Source organism: Malurus melanocephalus, unplaced genomic scaffold, assembly GCF_030028575.1.
Source record: "Malurus melanocephalus ecotype Western Australia unplaced genomic scaffold, MMel_1.1 scaffold_27, whole genome shotgun sequence".
In the NCBI taxonomy this organism is placed as follows: domain Eukaryota; kingdom Metazoa; phylum Chordata; class Aves; order Passeriformes; family Maluridae; genus Malurus; species Malurus melanocephalus.
Window position 1 is genome coordinate 601618 of NW_026623259.1, and position 20886 is coordinate 622503.

At 35.6% G+C, this 20886-nt stretch overlaps 1 protein-coding gene across 2 annotated transcripts in view; it reads left to right on the forward strand.

The window, feature by feature from the left end:
- CTTNBP2 (cortactin binding protein 2) overlaps window positions 1-20886 on the forward strand; it is a 75967-nt gene that overhangs the window by 48817 nt on the left and 6264 nt on the right. For both annotated transcript variants that reach the window (XM_057390478.1, XM_057390477.1), the window contains exons 7-20: window positions 19-169; window positions 1234-1485; window positions 4437-4554; window positions 6874-7140; window positions 8165-8260; window positions 8678-8757; window positions 9781-9867; window positions 9951-10050; window positions 11771-11923; window positions 12197-12384; window positions 14796-14974; window positions 18421-18626; window positions 18848-19033; window positions 20775-20835. In XM_057390478.1, coding sequence (XP_057246461.1) covers window positions 19-169; window positions 1234-1485; window positions 4437-4554; window positions 6874-7140; window positions 8165-8260; window positions 8678-8757; window positions 9781-9867; window positions 9951-10050; window positions 11771-11923; window positions 12197-12384; window positions 14796-14974; window positions 18421-18626; window positions 18848-19033; window positions 20775-20835 — 2124 coding nt within the window. The remainder of the gene's footprint in view (window positions 1-18; window positions 170-1233; window positions 1486-4436; window positions 4555-6873; window positions 7141-8164; window positions 8261-8677; window positions 8758-9780; window positions 9868-9950; window positions 10051-11770; window positions 11924-12196; window positions 12385-14795; window positions 14975-18420; window positions 18627-18847; window positions 19034-20774; window positions 20836-20886) is intronic.

Genomic DNA, 20886 nt, shown 5'->3' on the forward strand with positions numbered 1-20886 from the left:
CTTTGTTKTTTGATGTAGATGTGCAGAATTATTAATTATATATCGGGCTGATATTAACCATGCTGCTGAAAGAGGACAGACACCTTTGTACTTGGCCTGTAAACATGGAAATAACGATTGTATTAAGCTATTGTTGGAAAGTGGAGCAGATCGAACAGTAAAAACCAGTGTAAGTTTAAATAGTTTTTAAAGTTAAAGTATCTTGTATAGTACTGAATATTTACATTAAAATATTTATTTAAACCTTTCTTTGAAGCTGGAATAAACCATGTAATTTGAAATTAGTATTTTGTTCTTTTCATCATACTTCTAAACTGTATATTGTCTAAAATCTCCTAGTAGTTCATACTATTTTACATATTTCGTGTTCCTCCTATAATTCATTACAGCTTTTCTCCAGCACTGGATTTGTTAAATAAAACTTGTCTGGTTTGACTGATTTTTAAGGTGAAGTAATGGAGATAGGGATTTCCTTCACTTTTTATGTTAGGGTGCTTTATTGTTGTCCTCGAAGGGACAACAGCCCAAAACTTTCTTACCAGTATTGTAAACTCTCATACATCATAAATGGCAGAATATGGCAAAAAAAATTTATCTAGAGGAGAAAGGGAGGAGAAATGTCTCGTAATTAGTGTCTACATACTGCCTTTTTCAGGTGCTTCSTAAAATTCTTCTTAAGAGTCTGTTGTCAATAGGCTCTCATGACAATAAATGTGGGTTATAGGCTGCCCCAAAATACAGCACAAAGAGTAGTAGCTTCACAGAACATTCTGTTCCTCCTGTGATTATTGCACTAAATATTTTCATTCATTTATTTTGCATCATGAAAGTAAATATATTTTACTTGGAATTAGAGAAAGTTGTGATGTCAAAACTGTGAAACTAATAAATGGATTATTGCAACATGAAACAATATTGATAGTTTGAATTCTTTTTGTTTGATGCACAAGAAGGAAGCTGTTTACTAACAGCATGTAAGCCCTGTATCACTTAGACCCTTCTAAAAATTTTGAAGATTTTATCCATTGAGCTGTGCTTAGACATTCTTTTCAATTTTCTTCCCTCTCTTCCACCCAAAGCACATACAAGCAAGTTTTCCAAAAGGGTTATGTCACTTTTGYTTCTCTTAATTTCCAGACAGAGCCTTCCATTCAGATTCATGGCTGATACAAGTCTGCAAACATTTTTCTGTGTGTTTAGTGGCAGTGTGCTTTTTGGTTTTGTTTTTTTYAGGATGGCTGGTCACCCATTCACGCAGCAGTGGATTCTGGTAACGTTGAAAGTCTCAAGCTCCTTATGTACTATGGGGAGCCAAACRGTGGGAATTCTTTGATGGATGCAGAGCCTAATTTAGACTACTTGGATTTGGAGAAGAGAGATGACTATACCAGTACTGTAAAGCCTGTTGTTTCTGCAGACCTCATCAACCATGCTGACAAAGAGGGTTGGACTGCTGCCCATATAGCAGCATCAAAAGGTTTTAAGGTTAGTCTTGTGTGAACAAGTTACAGTAACCTGACAGAATTTAGGCAAGATAAATCTTCTTTCATCTTTGAAGAATTAAAACTTAGATGTCAAATCTAAGTTGGGTATCTAGTTTATAGACCAACTTGATTTAACAGACMGTTAGACTTCCAATGGACAATTTACCCTAGAACCCAGGTGTCAAATGGAGTGAATTGTCATATTCGCAAGTCTACTTCTTATGGGACATCAATAAAAACAGGAAGTATTATTACTTGAGATTCAGGTTTTCAAAGTTAAGGTGAGGTGAATGCCAATTCATTAAATGTCATGTGCTTGTAGATATTACATGTTTTTTTTCGCATAGTTTCCAGTTACAGGTAGGAATTATTTAACTATGAACAATTTTTCCTCTGTGAAGGAGAGGAGAAAAATTTGAGAATCAAATATGTGCTGACATACGTTATTTAATTTATTATTTTGGGCAGCCTTTTTAGCAGGCAATGAAACATTTTTGGGGGGTTGGGATAACTAATGACATGGAGGATGACGTGGTGGGTCCTACTAATGACAAACACGAAGATTTCTGGAAATTTATTATTACTTGAAGGTTTTGACATCAGAAGCTATACACTTCTAATGATAACTCTTTAAGGACTTCTTTTTATATAGTAGCTGAGAGTCAAATCTTACTGTGAAATTTTTACCCAGGAGGAAAACAGGGTGCTAAACACTGAGAGAGGGAATTTTAAGAAAATACAGTCCAAGACTTCAAAAATCAGCTTGTGTTCACATGCCTGGTACAATATCTGTCAATATGTTTGCTTTTTTTTCCTGATAAATTTACTMTAAGTTCAAAATAGACATAGATTTAAGATTCAATTTATTAAGTTTTGTTTTTTTTCAGGGACAGACACTGCTTACTCAGTATTTTGCATTACAAAGAGTCAATGTTCCATTACCAATGTCTATTAAGCAGGTGTAGGCTCTTATTCCAGTTTCCACTCATGTGAATTTAGATGGAGTTGAATATATTTGCTATAGTCTGCAAGTACCTAAATAATGTGCAGTATATTGGCTCTTTCTGCAATAATACAATCCTCAGGAGCTTTGAATTAGGTTTCATTTGTTATCTAAAAGCTGCTTTTAGACTAGGTGATCTCTCTGAAAGTTCTGACACTGGAAGTCTTCACGTATGTCTTTCATGAATAACGCAACAGCTTGAGTTTCTGAGCACATTCCAAGTCAACTGTTTAATAAGATCTCCATTGGTGGTTGAGAGGAGTCTCTTGGATGATGAAGGCAATACATAGCTGGCAGGCAGATTCCTGGTTTTGATGTTGCAGAGACTTTATAAAATTGTATTTGATAAAATGCATTTATTGACTTGACATATGTTTGKAATATGTAAAAGCTAAAAAACCTAAATAGCCATCCCCAAGTACTGCTAACATTTCGACTTCGTTCTCCAGTCCAGTATGTACACTGCATGTCATCCATTCCAGTGCATGATAGCTGCATATTAGCAGTGCTGGCAGTTGCATCCTTTTGTTTTGAGATGGGTAGGGGCCATTCTTTTCAGTTTAATCCTGCTAGGACATCTTASCTCTTATTTCAGGCAGCAGAGGCAACAAAAATATCTTTTTACTAAGGTAATAAGCTTGATTTCTTCATTCTGTCCCACTTCTTCCTGCTTTACTTCCCATTTTCAGCCTCAGTTCAGTCCTCAGCCTTCTGCTGTTTTGCTATTCATTGCTTCTGTTTGAGAGAGACTGTTAACAAACTAACCTGGGAAGAAAATACGTGCTTTTTTTCTGCTTGATTTCCTTCTTGCAAACTTAGTGAGCTAATCAGTTTTTTAAAAGTACTTATGGATGCTCCAACTACAGCCTGGTAAAATTTCACCTCACAGGCACATATACCTTGAGTAACTGCTATATTTATGAAAGGTCTCAGTTCTGCATCAAAATACTCAATTGTTGCTTCTCTCTGTTTTTAAGGATTGGTTTCCCTGCTGTGGTTAACCCCAGACTTCATACATTATTAACTAGCATAATTCCTGTTGGWTTCTTTTTTTCCAATATGGCTGTGTCTTTAAAAGCATATCTGAGATGGCAAATCTTTCATGAAAGCCACCTGTATTGTTGCAGAATGATGATCATATAGGATCTATATAGTGAATATATTTTCATTTTACAGTATGATTCTACCAATCCAAATTTAGATGCTAATAGCTTGTTTCTAATTCTATTATTTTTCTTTTTGATGAACATATGACATTTTTTTAGAGAGCATCATGTTGTTAGCATCCACAAGATGTTTGTGCTCTGAGTTAATAAAAATGCATTTTTGTATCACTTCACTCTTACTATGCTTGCAGAATTTCTGGTTTCTGATTGCAGAAATTCTGCCAAAGAAGAGGCTTGCAAGGTGATTTTAAAAATTGTTCTTTTTCTGTGTCCCTCTCAGATATCAGTCACGATGGAAAATCCTACTCGGTAAATTGGAAAGTGCAAACTGGTTTTATGGATTTTTACCTAAACAGATTCATTTATTATTCTGTATTAAGTTTTAGAATTGCTTTTAGTATTGCTTGAACATTGAGGCCAAGATGTTCAAACCAGGATAATAGTTGGGTTTTTGTTTTCTTATCAATACCTAAAGTGGCAAGATGTAAAAATTTCTTAAGCTAATTAGCACCTGGTACTTGGAAACTGTAGAACCCTGACTGTGTCTGTGCAGCTTTTTCATAATCATGATTTGAGACTTTCATGTCTGCTATAAAATACTTTTACTCCTGGTTTTCTACTCTGGGAGAAACATCATTTGGATTCTTATCTATAGAAACTCCATAGCTGATTATCTTTGGAAATGCATGTRTAAGATTTTCAATTAGGAATCTAACTGCATATTGGTAGAACTCTTTAATGCAGCAAATGAACAAGTAAATAACACAGTTCCTACCTTTGCAGAACTGTCTAGAAATCCTTTGTAGCCATGGTGGACTAGAGGCTGAGAGAAAAGATAAGTGTAATCGAACATTGCATGATGTTGCTACTGATGATTGCAAACATCTCCTAGAAAACTTAAGTAAGTAAATGCTATCAGCACTGCATAAAAATGCCTTTAGTGGGGCAAAACTTGTGGGGCAAAAATGAAAAATATGAAAAGGGTAGTTGTCACCTTTTTTGGCATCACAATATTAAATTACCTTGATCTAGCAAGTTTCTATTCTCCAAAATTTGCAAAAGCATATAATGAAATTTTGTTGGAGGTTATTAAATTACTCATCTTTTTGTTTTTAAACCATTCAAAAAGATGGTACTTGTTGTACCTGTGCAAACATCCCTATTCTCTTAAAATTTCTGAATTTAGTATTTTTTCAAAAGCTTTTGCCCTCCTCTTTTTCTTCCASTTCTTGCAGAAATAGTCATTTACTGGTCGGTAGCTGGCAAATTTCCTCAGGCCAAGATGATCATCTCATCATATCTGAATCTCTTTTTAGAGCATAGTTTTATTTGTCACTTGTTTATTGGTGAGGGGATTGTTTGATTCTTCAAGTATTTCTTAGAGACATCAAAGAATTTTTTTCCAGCATCAGTAACTTCTGTAAGAAGATTGCTCTTCTGTTGAAACCTGTCATCTTGTTCCTTCTCTGTAAGTTTTCTCAGAATTCAGTAGTGCAGGCTGATCTGTTTATTTCCTGAGACAGAACTTAATTCATCCTCTCACTAGTTTTGTGTATTTTATATCACTATATAAATCTAGCTATAGCTATATCTGTATATACAGAGAAATACATCTATATTTCTCTGTATGGTTAGAATGATGGCATTTGCAGATGTTTATGCTTTCTATTTTTTCACTTCTTTTTGKTGTTTGTCTTGTGGGATACAGAGATGTAGGTAGTTAAATTCCCCTGATTATCAACATATTAGGGACGTTTACTGACTGTTGCTTCTGATTTTCCTCTTCAGCTATTTTAAATTCCAATTCTTAGCATTTTACTGCAGGTTCAAAATGTGGTAGGTTCAGCTCACTTCGTAACAGAACTTCTTTATCAGACTGAAGCAAACTTCTGATGGCTGAATCTGTAGCCTGTTAAATTAGCTTAGTATCCTGTTTCTCTAATCATGCTTGTCATGAATTCAACAACTTTTATCAGAGAGAACCTTTGGCCTCCCTTTCTTTTCTTCTATACACCTTAAGCCAAGACCGCATTTTTGGACAAGGTGTGTGTGTACCACCCTGTACCTTCCTCCAACTCCAGTAAGGTTTCCACGTAATTGGAATTGCATGCATGTGGGACAGGAGGATGTGCTCTGAAAGATCTGAAAGACCGGGGGCCAGATTGCCAGTCTTGCCTTAGAGGTCGCGTGCACTGAAGTTTGGCATATACTGTACCTCTGTCCTAGGGGCCTGTTTCCTTGTGGAGAACCCTCTGTACTCCTTACAGTCTGTGCTCATTTCCCTGAGCTCCAGCCAGCAGAAGCACAAGCCTTTGATACATTTTTCTCACAATTCCACATCTGAAGTATGCCTCTGAGTAATGTTTTCCCTATGGTAGGCTAGTGGGTTTAAATCAGGGCTTTTCTAACATCAGAAAAACTTCATTGGTTTGTGTCAGCTGAAGATCTGGCTTCTGAACACAAAAGGAAAACCAAGATCAAGTTGCAAAACTTCATAATAAGCTGATGTGGGGGTGGTTTATGGTGTAGGTTTTTTTAATTTCAGGGATAATTTCTGAAAGGTGTTTGGCATGARAATTAGGAGATAGTTCCCTTTTCAATTTTATTCATCTGTATAATCCTCAGAGACTGCTGCTTCTGTTGAGTTGTATTCCAAAGAGCAAGATTTAAAATACTTCATAGCTTCTAGAATGTGCATGTAAATATTCTATTTTCCTTTTTTAATAGTTTGTCCATTTACTATATAGCAAATCAAATATGCCCTTTCAAGTTCATTTTCTGTGTTACCTCTTAGCTTTTTATTTAAAGACGTTTGGCTCAGCTGTATTTTCCAGTTGTGCACTGCTGTCAGAAAATTATTTTCTACATTGATAATAAAAATGTCCACAAACATAATAAACTGAGAAATTAAGACACTGCCTACCACCTGTCTTAATTTATAAGCAATTAGTCTATAAAGAGGAAATACAAGATTAAGTAAGTTCTGTCTTGCTTCCTGTTATTTAAATATAATAATGCTGAACTTGTTTTTGTAAAAAATTATAGATACCTTGATATTTTCATCACTGCTCTGATTTTGTGGCAGTGATCTGTGCTGTTCTTACCATTTGTTTCTCTGTAGCAGGAGTTATTTTGTATCTTTCCTTTGTAATATTAGGTATTATTTGGATTATTTTAAATTTTAAGTTTTTCTCACTGTTGGTGTTTGGTTTTTCAACAGATGCTCTTAATGTACCTGTAAGGATTTCAKTCAGTGGCGTTGAACCAGTTCATTGTGGTTCAGAGGAATTTGATACAATATGTGCTTTAAATATCCGCAAGCAGACGTCATGGGATGATTTTTCAAAAGCAGTGAGTCAGGCAGTGACAAACCATTTCCAAGCAATCGCTTCTGATGGATGGAGGAGCCTAGAGGACCTGTCATGTAACAGTGCTGCAGAATCCAACATTGGCCTCAATGCAAGCAGTATATTTTCTGTCAAACTAGGTATCAATATTGGTGTTAATGCAAAAAGCAAAACTTGGGGGTGTTCTCAAATGTRTGAAATATGCTAAGTAAGATAAAGATATCTATAGATTACTGCCATCTTTTAAAGCTTAGGCTAAGAAAGACTGATACTAGGTACAAAATTTTGAACAGAGCTGGCATGAAAGCATTCCTTACTTTTAGCTATGTGTGTGGCACAATTAATTATGCACTTTAATATAATCTTGAGGATCATGAGACCCTATGTTAGTCCTTTACTCAGTTTAGTACTCTGGAGGAAAAGTCAATATCTCAGGTGAAATTAAATTCTCACCTTGAGGGCTGTGTGGAGTTTTGGGTGCCACAATATAAGCAAAAGCAATTAGAGAGCCTCCAAAGGAGAGGGATGAGGATGGCGAAGGGCCTTGAGGGAAAGCTGTATCAGGAGTGGCTAAGGTCACTTGGTCTGTTCAGCCTGGAGAAGACTGAGGGGAAWCCTCACTGCAGTTACAACTTCTTCAGGAGGTGAAGAGGAGGGGCAGGCACTGATTTTTTCTCTCTGGCGACCAGTGACAGGACCTGAGGGAATGGCTTGAAGTTGTGTCAGGGGAGGTTTGGGTTGGATATTAAAAACAGATTTTTCACCCAGAGAGGATGGTATGGCCCTGGAACAGGCTGTCCAGGGAAGTRGTCACAGCCCTAAGCCTGATGGAGTTGAAGATGCATTTGGGCAATGCTCTCAGGCACATGGTGTGACACTTGGGATGTCCTGTGCAGGGTCAGGAGTTCGACTTTGATGATTCTTGTGGATCCTTCCAATGCAGGAAATTCGGTAATTCTAGAAAAACAATTCAAAGCAAAGCTCCCATGTCTTCAGTTGTATGTCAAATAATAGTGTGATTTAGTACATCTCATATGTGGGATTGGTTTGTTTGTCAAATTTGTCYGTGTATGGACATTGTCTTTGTAAGCAAGTGAATGTGCTTGAGTGTAGGATGCTTTATATGATACAAGAAATCTCTCTCTTATTTTTTCTTTTTAACAGGAAATGTTTCATGGTCAGCAGGTCAGATTTTTTCCCAGCCACCATGGGACTTTTTGAAGAACAATAAAGCAGAGCATATCACAGTATTTTTGTTTGGTAATTTTCAAGTCACAATGTTTCAGTTTTGAATGTTACGACACTGTATGAAATACATAATTGAGAGTCATTTACTATTGCTTTTGTTCTTCAGTGTTGCTTGATTCTCAGAAATATCATATCCAATTAATCATTCAACCGCATTTAGTAGTTATCTATAACATTTAGAAATAGGTGGGCACATAAAAGTCCTACTTTATGCTTTTTTCAGTCATGGGGTAGTGTTCGTATTGCTTATGTCATGGATGTGCATGAATGTCTGGTGCTCAATAATTGCCTTTCATTCAGCATTTTAGTTTGCGTAGCTTCTAATTTTAAAGGGTTCCTGTAGAATACTGCATGAAAATCAATGTAACAGTCATATATGCATGTAAACTTGTGATATTTAGAAAATTTATTTGTATGTCTTGTTTTAAGGACCTCAAGAAGGCTGTCTAAACAGTGTGRCTTACGCATCCATGATCCATCTTCAGACACTTCAGAACTACCTCCGTCTGGTCAGTACTAAGCTAGTTTCTCTCTGTATGCTAATTGTTTGTCAAAATACTTCTGACTGTTGACKAAAAACAGTTTTTTGCTCTGTGAAAAAATATCAAGACTTCTAAAAAAATTAAATGTGATGAAAGCTGTTATTTTAAAATAAAGTTCCCCTTAAATCTTGCCCTTTAACTTTAGTTATATGAGGGCATTAACTATCTCCTTTAAATAGCTGCTTTCTGGYTAACTGAACTGCTTAAAAATATACGAAGAGCTCTGTGATATCTTACTTCTTTCTAACGTTATTTCACTCACTTTTTGAGGAAAAAGTAAATCAAAATAACATTAATGTAAACAATTATTTGAGACTTGAATTTTACTACTAGCTTACATAGAAGTCTCCTGTAGCTCTTACAGTTTATTTAATACCTCAAAATGTAGGGATAATTGGATAATGTAAGGACAGTATCCTGTGTGCTTGGACAGTATTTTATGTTGTCAAAGGACGTGCCACAGGTTTCTGCTGTATTCAACAGTATTGCACAGAGATACAAGTATATTCTCTTACTGACATCTTAGAGATAAAATTATTTTAGTTAAGATAAATTATTTATTATTCTACAAAACTGATAATATGATCCCATTTCTACTGCAAATAAAAGCCTCTGTCTTAAGTCCTCAGTCCTTAAGTTAGCRATGACTTAAACTGATGATTTTGGCATCATTCTGATGTATATATTTTAATTYAAAATCAAGTAAATATTATTTGTGATTACTAAAATTATTCTTCCCAAATGAATTTTTAGGTTTTTTATAACAAAATACCTTGCTATGTGGTTTTACAAGTTAGGATATAAATTTATCAATATATTTCCAAGATGTTGTATGCAAGTATTGTCTACTTTGAAACTAATATAGTAAAGATTATCAACTCCAGTAACGTGAAGCAAAGAACTTCGTCTTTTATTTGCTGATTGTGTCATCTAGGTAAAAAAATTATCCAAGTCTGAACTTCCAAGAGTAATTYATTTTTCTGTCTGTAGGTTGAACARTACCGTAATGTCATTTTCCATGGTCCAGAAGGAAGTTTGCAAGATTATATAGCATATCAAATAGCGGCCTGCATGAAGGTATTTATACGAACATATCAAGTAAATTAGTCCATAAATAAGAGTTTTCACTATTTCACCAAATATATAAATTTTCAACACAGCAAAAGCAAGTGGCAGCAGGATCTACATGTGAGATTGTTAAAGTTGAAGTGGATGCTGGTTTCTCCAAGGAGCAACTTGCAGAACTGTTCATCAGTAATGGTAAGGTAATTTCAGSGGGACTAATTTTGGTTATTTGTAGGAAAAATTTTAACGGTGAACAGTAAAGAAATGCATTAAATCATTTTGCATAGTGGATGGCATGTTTTAATGGAACCCATATTTTTTCAGATGCTTGAGGCTAAATGCTATGAGTCTGAACCAAAGTAGAGCTGAGTTATTGGGAGCTCTGTCAAAAGTTCATTCAATTTAAGTAAAATTAATAGTTTTTAGTATTTATTTCTGTCTCATTCTTTTTTCCCTTTGTTATTGAGCCTTTAAAAGTTGATTGCTCTGGTTCAGATCTACTGAACCAGAACTGAAGGGCTACTGTCTGTGCTCATGAGCAAAAGCAGAGCCATCCTATCATGTTGTACAATGCCATGCAATGCTCTGTTCTGTTTGTTCACATACTACCTGGTGTAACTTCAGTCAGTGGCAGCATTTTCTCTAGTTTGCTGGATAGTTTGTGCCAGTGATTATTCCAGTGTGTCATTTTCAGTATCATCACATTGGTGGGAGAGAAGAGACCATTCAGTCAGAAGTCAGCCAGGCTTTGGTGTTTGGCCTGCAGGCAAGAATGTCATTCATAGTTTGGTTTGTTTACTGGCCACTGTCTCTTAGGAAAGCTGCTTCTTTTGGATGCTTTACTCTGTATCAGCAACACACTGTTTTTAATAGTCTGGTTTTGCATTTCAGCATGGTGCTGTTGGTTGAGTCTCTCACTTTTCTGCTTGCTTCTTTCTCCATTGTACTGCTGCATCTCCTTTCCTAAGGGAGCACATCTCCTCTAAATGAATCCATCAGACTCAGAGGAGATGCCTGTCCTCCCACCTCTCCAGCTGTAGCCTCTTAGTAAAACAAGGCAGTAACAGTCAGAAAACTGCAGATAAACAGCAGTGATCACATACAGTCAGTTGCTGTAAGTTTTGCCCTATTACACCTCAATTTCCTTAATGACCCCTGTTAGTGCCATCTTCAGAAGGCTTTGAAACAATGCATGGCACAATCTAGTCACTATAAGTGACTAGAAACATTCACCTGGGATTTAGTATTACAAGAACACGTGCAAAACTGGGTCKCTTTTAAGGAATAAGATGTTAAAATCAGGAAAATTAAAGGAAAATATTTAAAATGTGAAGAAAATATACATATMTTGTTTTAATGACTATTAAGTTCAGGTGCTACTGGTTTTGCCTTATACTAGCTGTGATTATTTGAGTGATTCTTGAAGATACTGAAAGACGTTTTGAAGAGAAAATTGCCTATTTGTTTGCTGTGATCTTGCAGAATTATAACATTTCTTATAAATATGGACTATTCTTAAACCTTTTGTCACATATATATGGTATAAAGGGTGCATGTTAAAAGTTTAAGACATATTATGGCAAATGAAAGAAATTATTACAGATGTCTGCTATCTTTTTTGTTTTATTTATTTTCAGTATACTAAAATCTTTCCTATCTATGATGATCCTATTATAGCCATTTCAGGAATTTATTTTAATCCTAGCTTTCAATATTTTTCATAATGTACAGTATATTCTTTCTATTGTTTGATTTTATGCTTTCAATTTTGAACTTATTATCCATTCTGCTCCTGTAAACAAGTTAAAAGGAAAAAAAAATAAAGTTTTTTGTTGCATTAGTAGCAGCAAATTTTGTATACATAAATAAAAGTAAATTTTCCTAAGTAGACATTAATGGGATTTTTCTATTTCAGCTTGTCTGATCCCAGTCAAACAGCCTCCTGWAAACAAGACAACAATTGTGATTTTAGAAAATCTGGAGAGAGCTTCTTTATCTGAATTACTAGGAGATTTTCTAGCACCTCTTGAGAATCGGAGTTCAGAAAATCCCTGCACTGTTCAAAGAGGTATTTAAAGAACTTGGGTTGCAGAAATGTTTTTACTACAGTGCAGTTTTATTGTAATATATGRCAAACAGGGAACAGAAGAAAAATGTAATTTGTTCAGCTTTTATGCTGTATTGTGAACAGTTCTTAACAAAGATAGCAAGTTTTTAAGCTAATTTATGGTGTTCTGTCAGGTTTCTTTCCTTTCTAATTTTGTCACTGCTGCTTGCTTTTATGTGAAACCATGTCAAGGCTTTCAGTATTTCAGTAAAGTGTTTTGTGGTTCTTTTTTAGTAAATGGAGTTTCTGGTGCATTTTACTTTCATGAGAACTGCTTTTTACTGGGGACCATCGCGAAGTGTCATCTTCATGGCTCTGACCTGCTGGTTCARCAGCATTTCCGTTGGGTTCAGCTTAGGTGGGATGGAGAGCCAATGCATGGCTTGCTTCAGAGGATTTTAAGAAGAAAAGTCATAAACAAGGTAAGAACATGAATCAGCTGCAGCAGTTGCGTTCATCACCAGGTCTGTGAAATATGTACAATGGTAATGCAAAAAATGGAGCAGATCATTTGTTTCAGGAAAAAGAGGGCTTCATTTCTGGGAAGATACAGACTCTGTGTCTGTAAATGTTGTGTCTGGCCTCAGAAATGTGTGTGGCCATGGCTGATTAGCATAAACACACTGGTGGGCTGCAAATAATGATTCTGTGGCTACTTGCCTGTCCACTGTATGAAACATCCTTCAGTAATTTTTTTCAACTTSTACCTGAAAATCATGGTAAGAGTCAGTCCAACAAATGTAAAATCTCTTTTCCAAAGAATTTATTCTGTTTCTAAAATAAAATGGTCATGTGTGTTTTGTCTTAAGTTTTAAGCAAAATAGATATTTTTCATGATTTTTAAATCAGAGGGGCAAATTATATAATTAGAGAAGTTGTTTTGAGCCAATAGATCTGCTTAAGCTRGAACAAAAGTCCAAAAGAGAATAAAGATGGGAACTCTGCTTTAACATTAAGAAATAAATTAAGATGGGAAATGAAAAGAAAGATGAAGGCAAAAGAAGAATTGTGGACTTTTGGAAGTTACTTGGAATACTATTTGAGTGTGATAGCAGCTATTGCTGACAGTCAAGCAGTGTTAGACATTGGCAGAGGGAGTTTAATCAAAACAGCTGCAAAGAAAAATAATCTTGGCTGCAGAGTTTTGAACAGGCTTGAAAAGGGAGATTGTTCTAGGAATAGAAAAAACTGTCAGTAATGAAGAGTCCTGTTGTGGGACAACAGAGCTACTGTCAGTTCAGAGTGTTCAGCCGGATGTATCTTGGTTATCCTTGGGGATCTCATCTCCTGTACCCTTTGCCACAGTTCTCATCTATAAAAGCTTACTGATTCAAAGAGATCCTGAAGAGGAAATGTGTGGTAATTGAACATTTCAGCCAGGATAATGAGGAAATTCAGAAACATTCCTAAGTATTCTTTAATCACAAGAACAGGAATACAGAATAGAAAAAAGGAATCATGTGAAAACCATCTATGAAACTCTTAATAGCCTACTTTTCTTACTTTTTTTTCAGTTATTGCTTTCTCATAGTCAAAGGCTGCATTTGACTTTCTCTGCCAAACTGGTTTGGCTACAAACAAGAACTTCCAGCATCACATAACAGGTCATTTTCAGGCTATTTTTTTAGGCTTGAAAGAAATCCTTGGTCTCATAGGTGAGAATTTGATAATGTAATAGGTTCCTACCTCTGACTGAAGTTGAATAGAATTTGGGTAGTAATCTCCTAAAGTTTATTTTCTCTCAAGCATATATGCAGATGGTGGCTATTTGGAAGAAAAAAAAYGTGTCTTCCTGTATCTTCCAGTATCTTCCCTCGTTCAATATTGAAATGCCCAGTGTGGTAGCACATTTTTTGAAGTACATACATGTGCCATATGTAAATTCAAATGCCAGTTGGTATGGTATTTAAAGTAGTGGATTYTAAAGACAAAAATAGAAGAAACATTAATCTGTTATAAAAAGCAGAAGCACATTTATTGTTAGATACATGGACTATTTCAAAGATCAYTGCTTTGTGTTACGGTACCTTATTTGTACCTTAATATTCATGTTTTCAGGTGAAAAGCTCTTTCCCCCTTAATTTGAATTATTAGGATATATGGGAACAGTTTAAATGTTTTTCTACATTAAGTTCACTTATAGACTGTCAAGAAGCTCTGGCTTCAGTGCYGTCAGTTACTTTCCCTGGTGCATCTTTTAATGCTTCCTTTAATTTAAACTGTTATAGAGGATAATCCTAGGATTAGTCTGATGAAGACTGTAATTTGGAGTTAGAGAAAACAGGAAATTTTTCTGGCGCCAAATTATTTGCTCTTAACAAAGCGTACTAAAAAATGGAAGTCTTAGAGGAAGACATCTTTCCTTCATTGCTTCTAAGTCTAAAACCAATATGGAAATCCACTGAGCATACGTCGGATCAGATATTCTTGTTTGGTGTGATTGGACATTCTTTCATATGCTTTATTTGTATCATATACATTGCACTGTATATGTTAGGTATCTCTTGTAATCCTAATCTTAAACACTGTAGAAAAAGCACTGCTGCCAAAATTTGCATCTCAGTTTGCCACAAGAGAGTAAAGGCATGTCAGTTTATTGAGAAGGATGTATCTTTTGAAGTGAAGGTGGGAAAATAACTTTGAATCCAGCAAGGTGTCGATCAATTTTATAAAAAGGTTTGACCGGTTTTTGACTGTTCCTGATCTTTTAATAATAATACATGCAATTAAAAAAAAAAAACCAAAAAACCACACCCCAAGCCTTCCTGAGGTTTCAAGAAAAGTATTAGCATCACTGATCTTAAGTTGTGTCAAACATCTTTTCTCTCTGCAGTTCAGAGGCAAAGTACCTCCTCCGTGTGATCCCGTGTGCAAGATCATAGATTGGATTCTTGCTGTTTGGCACCAGTTGAACTCCTGCTTATCACGTCTAGGAGCGCCTGAAGCTCTTATGGGGCCAAAGCATTTCTTCTCTTGTCCTGTGGTTCCAGGGTACAGCCAAGYGACAGTCAAGTAAGATTCCTGTTTCCTATTTGATGCTGTTCAGTGCCAGCTACATACTTACCACAAATGTAGTAGTTGTGTTTCTCCCAAAACACTCCTGATGCAGCAACCTTAAACAAGTATTTTAATAGAAGTTGCCGAAAGTTTTAAAGTTCTGTTGGCTATTTGATTACTAGAAGGGCAATTCTTAAGTACACAAGTGGGAAATGGGTGTCTGTGCAAAAGTCAGTCTTCTTGTGATCTCTCATTTGTTTTCTGACACTGAGGTTAAAAGATTCAAGAACTCTGAACTTGAAAAATTGATAAAGTCTCCTTTTGGAGCTGTATATAAAGGACGTTTGTAGAATGATTTCTCACTCTTCTAAATATGTGGTATAATTTTAAAAGATAGTACAGTTTAGCGATACATTCTCTTAGTAAGTAGAGCAGGTGTATACATTTAGTTATACATACGGCTAGCTGGCCAGTAACATCAAAAAAAATTCTGAAATTACAAAAATTTTGCCTTTTATTGCCTGCAGTTGCATAAACATCTGATCACATTCCAACTCGAAGTTCTAGCAAATGATAAAAGAAATAGCTACAGAATTTTCAATTGTATTAATTTCACACTAAGATGTTGTTTGTCTATTCCAGGAAGGTTATGAGTCACTAATTAAGATTCAAACTTATTCACAATTCTAAGTACAACATTGGTTTCTGGAGAAGTGACATAACTTTGCTCACCAGGCTTCATAATATTGTTTTGAGTCACCACTTCTGTTCCTTCCCTGACCTTTTTCTCTTGTGYTGGTTTCTGCTGACCCTTCTTCCAGGGGTCTTTGTTTAACATGTATGGGGTCTTTGCTTAGCATGTGCGGAGGCTGTCTCATTTCATTCTGTCTGCAGATCTTGATGCATTTTGCTCGTTCATTTTCCTTTTTGTTTTCTAAAAGTACAGATTAGGTGATCATCGGAGTAATTATCAAAGCTAAATGTGGATATAATGTTGACTTGAAATGAGAAGTAAGGGTGCTTAGAAGTAAAAAAAAAGAATAAAGCATACTATGCATCTATCGCCAATCTTCCTCTTGAACCATGTCCTTGAAATGTTTTAATCATTTATTTATTGCAGAGGCATTAATAGAGGACAAAAAAACTATTCTTTATATACCTTAGTTATACATTTCTGAGTTTGGATTTCTCCTCAGTGTAACTTTGACTGGTTTCAYAAAGCTTCATTTTGAGTACAACCCTAAAATGTCTTTTATTGCAGCCATATGCTATGTGACTTCTCATATTAATGTAGKTTTTTTTCCAGTAATAAGCAATTAAAAAGCACAGCTCCAGTGAGCTCTTMCTGAGCGCTTTTAGTTTAACAGCATGATGGCTAACAGTATGGTCATSTAATAAATAGCTTTTAATTAGCAGCTCACTGGTTGCTGTTATTTCAATCTAATTAAGCACTCCTGTCCTGTTGCCCCTCCTCTCCACTGTGCTATTTTGCTGCTTTTTGCATTTAGTAAAGCTTCTCTGATTCATTAGGACAGCAGACAGGCTRTCTACAAAGTGGGTTCTTTCTGGGCTCGGTGTTAGCATGAGACAAGAGGAAGAAGCAGCAGCYGGGAAGGCAGAGAGAAGGTGTGACAGGAAATTGTTTCCTGCTGTGTCTTTCATGTGACTTCACCCATTTTAGTGAATAGAGTGAAYAAATGAAGAAAATTTTGAGTACATTTTTTCTTGGTTTAGATTTAGGGAATGGGAGATGATATTCCAACAGGAATGRCTGTCACTTTGCACTTTTTCAGGTGCCAGGGATGTATTATACCTTTCCTAAGTATCATCTGTATCAAAGAATGGGAATCTTAATCAAGATGAGTAAAAACTTCAAACTCAATTTAAATTCCAGGTTGGAATTTAATTTAGAGAGCATGGCATTATACAGCCCATCAGTTGTTAACTGCTGAATTAGAATGGGCTCAATTAATTTTATCTTTGCAGCGTTCATTTCTGACCATTTATACTGTCAGTATCACAAAACATTAAAAGCTTACAGTCAGAAATTGAGAGTTCTTTATGACTAAAATACAAACAGTTGTTTATTTCGGTAGCTTAGCTAGCAGAAGCAGATTATAATTATATGGAACAATGTCTACAACATTATGCTAAGGGAGCACCAAGGAACATCTCCAGAACACATTTTACATTGTATTTTAACAACTGTACTAATTATTTTTGTAAGCAATGTAACTTTAYGAAGCTGATACAAGCACTTTGTAGAACGGTTAACATACTACATAATGAGCATCATAAAAGCTCAATGTTATGCTTCACAACTGRCCAAAAATACATCTATCAAATAATTAATGCATTCTAATTTAGAAAAAAAATAAAAAAATACCCCAAAAGTTGTCACAATATTTTAGGTAATCAGATGTCTYTAGTGTACCAATGTATCCAGCAAAATAGTTCATTTAAGTCAAATAGACATTTAGCGCTCAGTTTTTCTGAATGGATTTCTGCACAGCTGAGCACAGCATGATAGCCTATAATTTCTTACAGACCTTTAATATAAACTGACTCAATCTTAAAATCTTCCTCCTGTAAGAGGGTATAAGAATAAACAAAASCAGTTAGAGTTGATCTAAAAGAGTGTGTCAATGTCTGTTGTAGATGTGAGCTGAGCCCTGTCTGAAATTTCCAGTCTTTATCTGCAGAGCACTCCCAAATTATAAGAAACAGCCTTTATTTTTCCCTAACACTAATTTTTCACTTCTTTGCTAATATAACATAATACTTCTCTCTTAGAAAAGCAAAAGTCCCAGAAGAATTATGTGCCTTTTAATCAAATTTTTGATTCAAAAGCAGACCCAGTCCATAAACCAGACAATCTGGAAAATTCTGCAGCATCCTGGAAACACATTTCACCATAGATCAAATAAACAAAAGGAGAGTGAGAGCAAGGCAGCTGTATGAATGGAAATATCTTGTAAACTGGACATGTTTGGAAAAGGAGGAATACTGGAAGGGGCACAATCATAAGTGAATACCTCTTTTTTCCCATGCTGGCAGTAAATAGGCTAGGAATGAACACTTGCAAGCATGCAAATTTCTCCATGTAGTTTTAAAATTGTTTTTTGTATGTACATGAACACCCATCTTTCTGGGACATGCTTTTAGCCTTAAAATGAAAAGGACTTTTTATAGTCTTTATCTGAAGGAGGAAAAGCATCAGGTGCTAAATTTTCAAGGCAGCCTAAAGAAATCGAGATCAAATAGTTTAATATCAAACAAACAAGTAAACCCTGCCTTAAATAAAATCAGTCCCTCTCTGAAATGGGGTGCTTCTTGAAAATGCAAAATCTGATATGTTACCAAAGTAACATGTCAGATATTACTGATATGCAAAATCTGATATGTTACCAAAGTTTTTGATAATTGTCTTTGAAATTAAAGGATTGGTTTTGTACCTACAGGTGGATGTCCAAGCTATGGAATGCTGTGATAGCTCCCAGAGTACAAGAAGCCATACTCTCCAGAGCCTCTGTGAAAAGACCATCTGTACCAGGACAAGCAATAGCCAAAAAAAATCCTAGCCAAGGGCAACAGGCTGTTGTTAAAGCTGCTCTCAGTATCTTGCTAAATAAAGCTGTTTTGCATGGCTGTCCTCTACCCAGAGCAGGTAACAGTGAACTGTCTGAAAGGCGTGTAGTTGTACATTGGTGAACTGCGGCTTTTAACTGCTTCCTGCTGTTYTTAAAACGCCCACAAAACATAACTGTAGTTCTGAAGGGAGGTGTGGGGTTAAAAGCATTTACAGCATTTAAACTAAGTATAAGGTACTCCAAGAATCATTTGCAACAGTTGATTCTTCTTCTTAACACTGTTCTACTTTTGTTTCAGAGCTAGATAATTATATAGCAGATTTTAAGGGAGGAAACTTTCCTTTATCTGTGACTTCAAGCTACAAAAATTGTAGTAAGAAAAGAGGTGAGAATGCTTCTTGGAGAAAAGTGAGCACAAGCCCTCGCAAAAAGTCAGGCCATTTGTCCTCCCAGTCATGGAATAAGCAGGAGACAAATACTGAAGGTAAATAAAGGTTTTTATTTTCAGTTCTCAAAGGTGTGAGGGTGTTAAACTGTGTAGATGCAAATCAAATGTTTCTCCTGTGTCACGAATTAAAAACTTTCAATTAAATTACACTCATATTTATGTTCACCAGTAAAATATTGTTTACTTTTTTCCAAAAAAAATTACTTCTGTATGAATGTGAGGTGTCCTAACTAAGTTTGATTGTTCTAATGCCCTTTCTGTTGTCTGATAATGAGGTAGGCATTGGCRGAAGAATAAGCAGTGGTTCTGCCTCTGAGTGTATGGAATGACAGCGTATCAGTCGCTTCCCCAATACCAGATGAGAGAAAGCTCCATTACTTTATTGGTAYTCCTTAGATTTGCTCCACATTTACAGTATACATACTTTTTTGAGTTTTCTTACACTTACTTTATAATTCCACTGCAGTAATTACTACTGAGTGAATCCAGGTAAAAATAAATGAATACAATTCCTTCTCAGATCATTCATCTCTTTTCAGTCTTATTAGAACAGTTGAGCAGAATAACCTAGAAGCTCTACAGTGCAAGAAAGTTATCTTTGGGTTTTTTRCAACTTTAGTTGCAAAAAATAAATATAAAGAATTTTATGTGGTCACAGATACGGTAAGGTTTTCAGGAAGTTTCCCCCTCATCTTCAGTATGTTGCTTGATAAAGGAGGCTTTATGTGACTGAGTCTGTGCATGTGTATAAATGTGGAAGTTGTATTAGTGGCTGACATTTTTGAAAATTTTTTTCACTTCAAGATCGTAAGCCAATATAACAAGCAGTTTATTATACAGAGTTAATGTCTGGATATATTCAGAAGCAACATAATTCTCCTAAAGGAATGAAAACTTAGTAATATTGTAACTAAATACAATGTCAAACAGAAAAGCTTCCAAAAGAATCAAAGTACTTGTTTTCTAAAAGTGAAGGTAACTACTTCAGAGGAAAAATTTAGGAAGAGAGAGAAAAAGGCTTAGATACACACACACATACMTACATACACACTTTAGGAGCAGTAAGGTTCTAGCCTCAATTGTCTCATATACAGAAGTCCAAAATACTTGATGCCTAGAACTTTGCAGTGCTAAAATGAGCTATTCATTTCTTCAGCCCTTGGAAGAAAGAAGTCTGCTTTTTCTGACTTTAGCTCTCATGTCCTGATCGCAAGTTCTCCATTTGAATTGTGAATTTATCTAATCCCACTAAGAGGATTTAAGAAATAATGAACATAATCTGAAGTAGGGTGGTTGATGTTGTGTCTTGTACCTGAGAATGTTCTTGGAATCCAGTTAATATCTATGAATATAAGATACAAGGGCAATGGTCAATTAATTTTAGTGGTTTTCTATTTTGGAGAATCAGAATCAAATGCTATTCCCATTTCCAAGTAAAGGTAAATTATTTGATTTTTCCTTCATAAAGCAAACTTAAATATTTTCTTGTTGACAAGCAATTTCTCTTGGAGAGAACCAGTAAAGGTGGTTCAAATGCCTTACACAGAGACCTCATGTTCTCTCACAGAAGCTTAGGCAATTCGTGCCCTATTTGCCATTTTAGCAGTTCCTAGTGCTACTCTGAACAATTTCAGGGGAGATATTCTGATCTTTGACAGATCATTGACATAATTAGTTAGTAAATGGGAACTCATTTTCCCTGTTTATCATAGATTTTAGAATAAAGAAATCAATGCACATGGTAACACACTAACAAGTCAATCTCTCTTTTGTGCAGGTATAAAATCTAAGACTGTGTTGCAGCCAAACTGCAAGAAAAAAGCTTCCCTCACCGCACAGTAAGTTTTAATTTCTGGTATTTGTGGCACTTTGCAAAAAGTAAAGGGGAT